The sequence below is a fragment of the Myotis nattereri genome (genome assembly GCF_964212035.1).
Source record: "Myotis nattereri genome assembly, chromosome: 2".
In the NCBI taxonomy this organism is placed as follows: Eukaryota; Metazoa; Chordata; class Mammalia; order Chiroptera; family Vespertilionidae; genus Myotis; species Myotis nattereri.
In genome coordinates this window covers 126,291,124-126,299,915 of record NC_138076.1, presented here as the reverse complement: position 1 = coordinate 126,299,915, position 8,792 = coordinate 126,291,124, and the positions used below count along the sequence as shown (strand labels likewise).

At 50.7% G+C, this 8,792-nt stretch overlaps 1 protein-coding gene across 1 annotated transcript; it reads right to left on the bottom strand.

Moving 5' to 3' along the window:
- Positions 1 to 1,517: 1,517 nt before the first annotated feature.
- Positions 1,518 to 6,537, bottom strand: KCNA1 (potassium voltage-gated channel subfamily A member 1). The gene is made up of 2 exons (XM_081082368.1): positions 5,094 to 6,537; positions 1,518 to 4,731 (listed from the first exon to the last, which is right to left on the bottom strand). Exon 2 carries the CDS (start codon positions 4,194 to 4,196, stop codon positions 2,709 to 2,711), a length of 1,488 nt encoding a protein of 495 aa, XP_080938494.1. The 5' UTR covers positions 4,197 to 4,731; positions 5,094 to 6,537; the 3' UTR covers positions 1,518 to 2,708.
- Positions 6,538 to 8,792: the final 2,255 nt, after the last annotated feature.

The following is an 8,792-nucleotide window of genomic DNA, read 5'->3' as shown; positions in this document are numbered from 1 at the left end:
CAAGATTCAAAAGAGAAGGAAACATTGCAGGGGAGGGTTTATGCAGTGGTCAGATGTGTGCAGTCCTTGGCTCCTCATCTTCCAGGATGTTACATTAGTCTTACAGATCCACAGAGTAGCATAGGAAAATAAAATATCCATGTTCTTTCTTTCAACAGAGTGAACCAGCCTGGGTGGCACTCCAGCTTCTTCGTTTATTGCCTCACTGATAGTTCTAGGATGAGGTGAAGAAGGAATGGGGGTAAAGGGAAGAGTCCCAGAAGAAGCAGGACAGAAATACAAGGTGGTCTGCAGTAGGCGGCCACATGCTAAGTGCAGAATGAAGATCCCCACTTGGTGTCCTTAAAAAGGCAGTGAGTGCCTCTCCATGGGCGGACAGCTGGTGGCCCCCGAGGCCTGCATTTTGTGGCTCTCTTTCGGCTAGGCTCAGGGTCTCAGCTGCTCTCTGGGCTGGGTGCTGGGAGATGCTTGGCCTGCGAAGTGAGTGCCAGGTAGGAAGATCATAGGAGCATCATAGGAAATATCTCAAGAGACTGGACCAGGAGGGAGGGCCTAGGAAATGTTATGAACTGAGTGTTCCTCCCCATATGCACAATGATGCCAGAAAGATCAGACTATCAGAGATCTGCAAATCACTGTTGCTGACAGAGGAATACAGAAATGCACAAAAACACTGCATGGGACCTGAGGAAGCCCTGAATGTCCAGAGTGGCCCTCAATGGGAAACAAATTCCCAAAAAGTTTATCTTGGCTCTGGCGGAGGAGAGGAAAAAACACACGAGTTCATGGTTCATGTCCAGTTCGAAGCTAGGTCTCAGGTCCCAGTTTTACATCCCACATCAGGCTGCCAAAGGGACTCAGTCCAGTGGATGGCCAGAGAAACAGCACCCTCCTGGATCTCTCCTCTCCAGGGCTCAGGCGGTGTGGTCTTCTCACAGTGGTATAGTGAGACAGCGAGGATGGAAACAGGAAAAGCAAAATATCTGTGCCCCAACCCTTCCTCTCTTTGTTACATAACTTCTCAGCTGTGTTAATGGAGGCACTTTCTGCAGTTCGCTGTGGGTACAGGATAAAGGCACTAAGCAACTATTAAATCAATTGATTAAGTTTCTTCAGGGTGACTCAAGGGAAGGGCTAAAGCCTTTACAGACTTGAAATCATGACTGCAAAAAGAAATCAGCTCTGCTTTGGATGCATACAATAGATAAACATTTTCATTTACATCTTAAGAATGCACCAAAAAACATGCAGTATTGCACCTTTTTTTGTTTGTTTGTTTTGCTTGTGTTTATCTTCAGCTAGAAATAATTCTTGTTCTTAGGTGTTGCTATATATACCTTGATGACTTAGTTTTCCATATAGCTTCCCTTTAAGGAATGGGCATATTGGTTCTCTCTCTGCCTACACCTGCACAGAAACCTGACATTTCCCTGAGCAAAGGCAGGAAAATTGATTGAGTACCCCCCACCCCCACCCTAACCCACCCCCACCCCCACCCCCATTATTTCTTTGGGCCCTTCATCCCACAAACTTGTAGTTTTTATTTATTTATTTTTATTTTTTTACTGAAATCATGCATTAATTAATTCAAGGTACACCTTAATCAAATAGGCCATAATGCTGAATAAGAGAACATGCTTTGAGCTCCAAAAAGTTATTGTTCCCATCTGACTAACATATGCACTTAAATACAGTACTTTATTTGCTAATAAAATAGTTAATAAATAAAGGAGTGCACTTTTGGTGAATGCAAATGAAAAAGGATCTATTTTTAGAAGAGTCGATTCAAACGTAAGCTTATCCCCTATTGTCTGAGTTAACGTTCTCGGCATGCGATTGTAAAATAAATATCAGAATCAAATATGCTTACATTTAACTCCATTTGTGCTCTCTTGCAATAAGGAGGCTAAGGTTTTACATCCAGTTCTGGAGGCCAGGGGTCAGGGTACAGGACCAGTGAGACAAGACCTGTGTTGGGCTCACCTGCAGTTGAGAAACTTAGCAGCACTGCAGATGAATCAATTATTTTTTTTTATCTATTTCTTAGAGAATAGTTTGAATAGAAGGAGAATGGGACAAAGGGAGAACCCCTAAAGACCAGGACCAGCATCAGGTTGATAAGGTGCTTTGTGAACCAGTCTTAAGTAATTCTGTTTGCTTTTTTCCCCCACCTTATAATATGCAGTTCAGTGGACCAAAATAACATTTGTTCGTTACCCACTTTAGCTGGTATATCATATTATATGTCAACAGATGCACTGTCTTAAATGTACTGTGCAGTTGGCAAAGATTTTTTTTATTGGAGTCCCATGCAACTTTTAATTTTATATTTCTAAGTGATCACCTGGTTCTTAGTTAAAAGAAAAAGTTAAAGAAGCCCAAGGATTACAAATGTTTCGGTCTGGGGAAGCATATGAATCTTATTTTACCTAGACTAGCTTATGGACTGAATTTTTTTTAACCAGTTTTATAAAATACACTTTCTTTTCCCATTTTTAATAAAATGAAAATAGTTTTTTTCTAATGGATCTTGAAAGCTTCTGGTTGGCCATCCCCAAAATCCACAATGCAATAACGCACTGACCGTCAAACAGAGCTTTCAAAGACTAGTGAAGTAGCGACAAAGAGTGGCACGGGTCACCAGCGCTTTTGTTTTGCTTTTAAGTCTTTCAAACTGCTAAGTGGGGCTTTTTTGTTTGCTTGGCTTTTTAAACATCGGTCAGTAGCTTGTTCTTATTAACGCAGTTTTGGTTGGCTGTGGTGCAATTGCCAGTTCTGATGTTGGCCTGTCTATAAGGGGCTATGCTATTATTCATATCCTCTTCGATCTCCATGTACTCAGATTTGCTGAGAGTAGAGGAACTGCGCCGACTGAGGTCACTGTCAGAGGCTAAGTTAGGGGAGCTGACGTGGAGCAGCTGAGCCTGCTCTTCCCCCTCAGTTTCTCGGTGGTAGAAATAGTTGAAATTGGACACAATGACAGGTACGGGCAGGGCAATTGTCAGCACACCAGCGATGGCACACAAGGAGCCCACGATCTTGCCTCCAATTGTCACAGGGTACATGTCACCATATCCTACAGTGGTCATGGATACCACCGCCCACCAGAAAGCATCGGGGATACTGGAGAAGTGCGACTCAGCTTCTTCCGCCTCGGCAAAGTACACTGCGCTCGAGAACAGTATGACCCCAATGAAGAGGAAAAAGATGAGCAGCCCTAGCTCTCGCATGCTAGCCTTGAGGGTCTGGCCCAGGATCTGGAGGCCCTTAGAGTGGCGGGAGAGTTTGAAGATTCTAAAAACCCTTACCAAGCGGATGACCCTGAGGATGGCCAGCGAGGTGGCCTGCTCGCCCTTCTGGTTCCCCTCCTGCTCAGCTATCTCGGTGCCCAGGGTGATGAAATAGGGGATGATGGCCACGATGTCGATGAAGTTCATGATGTTCTTGAAGAAGTCCGCCTTGCTGGGGCAGGCGAAGAAGCGCACCACCAGCTCAAAGGAGAACCAGATGATGCACAGGGTTTCCACGATGAAGAAGGGGTCCGTGAAGAAGTTGGAGGTGTAGATCACCGTGGTGTTGTCGATGCGGTGGACAGTGCCCGTGAAGTCCTTATCATCCTTCAGCTCAGGCAGCGTCTCCAGGCAAAAGATGACGATGGAGATGAGGATGACCATCACCGAGACGATGGCGATGACGCGGGCGGCCCCCGAGCTCTCCGGGTACTCGAAGAGCAGCCACACCTGGCGCTGGTACTCCTTCTCGGGCAGGGGGCGCTCCTCCTCCTTGATGAACCCCTCGTCCTCCCGGAACTTCTCCATGGCCTCCTCGCCCAGCTCATAGAACTTGATCTCCTCGGAGAACATGTCCAGGGGCACGTTGACCGGCCTCCGCAGCCGGCCCCCCGACTGGTAGTAGTAGAGGATGGCGTCGAAGCTGGGCCGGTTGCGGTCGAAGAAGTACTCGTTCCTCAGCGGGTCGAAGTAGCGCATGCGCTTCTTGGGGTTCCCCAGCAGCGTGTTGGGGAACTGCGCCAGGGTCTTGAGCTGCGTCTCGAAGCGCAGCCCGGAGATGTTGATCACCACGCGCTCGCAGCACTCGTGGTCCTCGTGGTCGGCCAGCCGCGGGTAGCTGCCGTCCTGGGGGTGCCCCGGGGTGGCCGACGCCTCGTCCACGTTCTCCCCAGACATCACCGTCATGGTGGAAGCCACGTGCAGGGGTGAGAGGCCAGGGGAAGGCCGGCGGTGGGGAGGACGAAGAGGGGAGGGGTGGGGGGGACCCAAGCGCCCCCCCCACCGGAGTGAGCGTCTCCCCCACGCTCAGGGGGCAGGGGCTTCAAAGGGCGCAGGTCCAGAGATCTGTGGCTTTGCTTCTGGTTCCCTTTCCCTCCACCCTGACTTTGGCTGAGTTTGGAAACCCCTCGCCTACAGCCGAGGGTGCAGCTTTTTTTTTTTTTTTTTTTTTTTTTTTTTTTTTGCAGCGAGCTGGGATGGGGGAGGGTTGGTGTTTCGTCCTGGTCCGAGGTGCCTTAACGCAGTGCTGTTCTAGAGGGCAGGGCCATCGCTTCGGGGGTCACCCTGGCCTCCCCTCCCCTCCGCGAGCCCTCCTAGGACCGGTGCAGAGCCAGCTCGGCAGAGCCCCTCTCCTGACACCCCCTCTGCTTCTCGGCTCTCCCCCCTCCTACCCCTCTTCGCCTGCCGCCTTCTAAGCTCCCACCAGGGCGATCGATGGACGCTGCAGAGAAATAGAAAGTGATACGGAAGTAGAAAATCAGAAGCATTCAGATGGGACGGACCTACAGACACCGAAGAGCACAGACCCCTGTTTTTTCCAGAAAGCACTGGACTGTTGCTGGACAGACACACAGACAGACACACACAGACACCCGGAAATCCAAGTTTGGGGTTCTTCCATCTCACTTTCCCAAATGCCCCGCAGCCGATCTGTTTACAACTTCGTTAAACTAGAGATCGGAAAAAAGCGCCTGGAGGCGCTGGGGGAGCTCCAGGTCCCAGGCAGCACCCCCACACCCCCAGCTGCCCCCACCTATCACCCAACCCCCGCTTCTGCAAGCCCCGAGCTGGGGAGCCCCCTACCTGGCCGGCCGGCTTGGCGCAGGGGCGGTGCTGAGTGGAAGGAGAGCCCGAGTGGGAATGCGGCAGGTCGCTTTGGCAGGACCCGGGCGGGAGCCGCGGCCGCCGCCGCAGCCGCATCCGCGAGGCGCCGGGGCAAAGTCGCCGCCCTCGCTCCCTGGTCCTATGCCCCTTCAGCTGGACAGTCGCTTTTCTGAGCCACTGCGGGGAAATGTCCATCCCCTGTCCCCATTCTCACCCGCTGTCGGCAACCTGGAGACGCCGTCCTCTCTCTGGTGCAGGGAGTTCCGGAGGATGCGAGGCGGAAAAGCAAAATGCCACCCTCTCCCGAAGCTCTGAAGCAAATGACGGAAAACGGCACCCTCGCCCCCTCCGAGCACTTTGGGAGTCCTTGGTTCGATCCCAACGGAGGCGGGCGAGCGAAAGCTTGGGTCTACATGGCTCTCAGGTGCCCTCCGCTTCCCGCACCCCCGTGTGAACCTCGCCAGGGCTCCGCGGTGCGCCGGGAGCTGTTACGAGCGCCGAGTGGGGCAGGATGCGATCGGTGGCCGGTCCGCTCGGTCCATTTCTGGGCGCTGCAAGATCAGCAGAAACCTGAGAAAGCGCCTGGAATGCGGAGCTGCGATTGGCCCACCCGGGCGTAGGTTGGGGAGGGCGGGGGAGGGCAGGAGCAAGGAGGTAGATGGAAAATATGAGGGGGTGGTTCCACAGAGGGGGGTTGCATTCAGTTCCCACTCTTGCCAGCACAGCTTTTTCCTTCTGCCAGAAAAGCAGACCCAATTCTTCTCTCCTATGGCCCACAGCCCCGCACACGCAAGGTCCCTGGCCGTGACCTTCCCCGGGAATTGCACGTTTCAAATGGTCAGGTCCGACGCAATGCAGGCGGCGGTGTTCCTGGCAAAACTCCTCGGACCGGGTTGCGTTTGTGCAGTCCCACAATAATCCGCTCTGTTGGCCGCGTTCGGCGTGCCATCCCGCCCCTCCCGCCGGGCGCTCTTGGCAGAGCCGACCCCGCTTCTCCCCGCCGTTCTCGGAGAGATGCGGACTTGAGGGAGAGCTCTGCAGTTGGGGATCACCTGGGCTTGTTTTTCACCGTGTCACTGCGAGGAGGTGATGTTGAGAGTGTGTCCCTCTTTGACCCACGACGGGAGTTGCAAGTTTTCTTAAGATCAGATTATTTTTAAATACGGATAATATGGCCAGCCCCCAAAGGCTTCATGGTTTAGTGCGGTGATCTGCCAACCGGGTGCTAATTGGGACTAATCTGAGAAGCAAGTCGCCTGCCCACCTCCCACCATGTTCCTCCTCCCGCAGCTTCTTTTCCCGGCCTAGTGCCTCCACAGGGCCACTTGCAAGGCGTGCAACTTCTTGGGGAAAGGGTCCGCACGGAGGCGCAGGGCAGCACCAGCCCGGGTGTGCGTGGTGCACCGAATGCAGCACCGGCAGTGCCCCCAGGGGCGCTGCGCCTCGGCGGCGGCGGCGCGAAAGCCAGCAGCCGGCAGAGCCGGTACTAGGAATGCGGTGAGTCTCCAAGGAGCTGGCGGAGCCCGGAGTCGCTGCCGATTGGTCCCGCCCGCTGCGTTGGACCACCCCTTCGCACGACCGGATCTCCTTACCTCCTGCCTGTGCCGCCCACCTCTGTAATCAAAGCCGATGGCTGCGAGCTCTCGGCTCCCTGGTGGCTAGTGGAAAGCAGGGGCCTCGGCGGGGTTGCCCAGGCAGTGCAATAATTCTGGGTACGGAACTAGTTAAGTCCCTCCCCCAGATTCAGGCTCCAGCCTTCTTTACAGCAAAATAAAAGTATTTGTTCTCGCCGCTCCTCAGGATCCCTACCCCAGCTTTTCCTTTAGGAGCAAAGCTCTGCCCTTTCCCCCGCTTTCCACACACATATTCTATCCCACTAATTCTACCTTTCTGTACTACTGCTTTATTGCTAAATAAATAAAAGAAAAATAAAGAAACCATAAAGCTTTGCGCTACAGTACTCTCAAGTCCCTTGTTTTTGTTGCTGCTACTGCTGTGATTGCAGCTGCTGCTGTTACTGCCCTATCACAAATAACCTGCTGGACCTGACAAACATTTTCGGACCAGGTCCTGGCTATCCTGGCTTCCCTACTCTGCTCCTGCACCTCCCTCTCCCTTCCTTCTTTAAACATCTCTGCAACTGTCATCTCCCTAGAGACTGCCCTAGACTCATGTGGATGCACTTGCCCCGATTCAGCTTTTGGCGATTGCCTTACCAGAAGAGATTCGCAGGCTGAGTGGGATCACAGGTTACTAAATGTGGGGTTTTATTAGGGTGATAAGATCAGGAGCTTTGCCACATCCCTAGCGAATAGAAGTGTTTGCAGTGATGGCGAACCTTTTGAGCTCAGTGTGTCAGCATTTTGAACAAACCTAACTTAACTCTGGTGCCGTGTCACATATAGAAATTTTTTGATATTTGCAACCATAGTAAAACAAAGATTTATATTTTTGATATTTATTTTATATATTTAAATGCCATTTAACAAAGAAAAATCAACCAAAAAAATGAGTTTGCGTGTCACCTCTCACAGGTGTGTCATAGGTTCACCATCACTGGTTTAGAGCAAGACTGGACCGCTAAGGAACTGGGAGAAAATTGTTAAGCTGGAGACTCATCATTCTTAATACAAGCCCACCGTTGGTAAGGGTTGGGAGATATCTATTCATTCAACAAATATTTGCTCAGCTCCAACTATGAGTTAGACATATTGTAGCATTGGAGACACAGTAATAAATAAGGCACACTAGGTCTCAGACCTCACATAGGTCACATTCTGATGGGAGAAACAGATAATGAACAGATAAACCACACATTATAATGTTAAGTAAAGAAAATTAAGGAAAGGGGATACAGACTAACAAATACAGATTTACATGGCCAGGAAGGCTCATGAAGCAGTGGCAAGCTCTCTGTAGAGGTAATATTTCAATAAAGAACCTCAAGAAGAGAGTGAACAAGGACTAGGAAGATCAGGATAGGTGTAAGAGCCAATGCAAAGGTCCTAAGGCAAGGGCAAGCTTAAGATGTTAGGGAGGCAATGCAGCTAGGAGGGAGTGACAAGGGAGGCTGTTGTAGAAGGTAGGTCGGAAAACTAGGCAGAGGGCAGATAGTGCGGGGCATCTCAGGCCACTGTAAGAATATTTTATTTTATTCTGAGTGCAATGGAAGCTATTGGAGGACTTGGATCCATGAAGTAATATAATAAGATTTACTGTTTGTAAAGATTATTCTGGCTACAGGAAATGAGGCATGAGGTTGGAGGTTATTAAGTAGCACAGGCAATAATGGCTTAAATAAGGAAGATAGTGATAGGCTTATGAGAAGGAATTGGCATAAGATCACATTTTAAAAATAGAGATGGCAGGATTTTTGGATGTGGGGCAAAGACATGTTTCAAGAATATCTCCTAGGTTTGTAACTAGGTAGAGATGGTAATGTCATTTACTGGAAGCTTTGATTGGATGGCCATAATGTGAGCCACCCAGAGTTTGGTATCTCGTGTATCTTAGGTATTACTGTATTGGGCAGTTGAGGACCCTTCTCGGATTCTCTCTGCCTCTCCAATCTTCTTGCCTGTGGCCACTTGTACTGCCTCAGCCACTGCTGAGACAGCCAACTCTGTGTGGGCACAGAGCTCTGCTTCCTGAGGTTGACCACACTGCAATGAGTGGAAT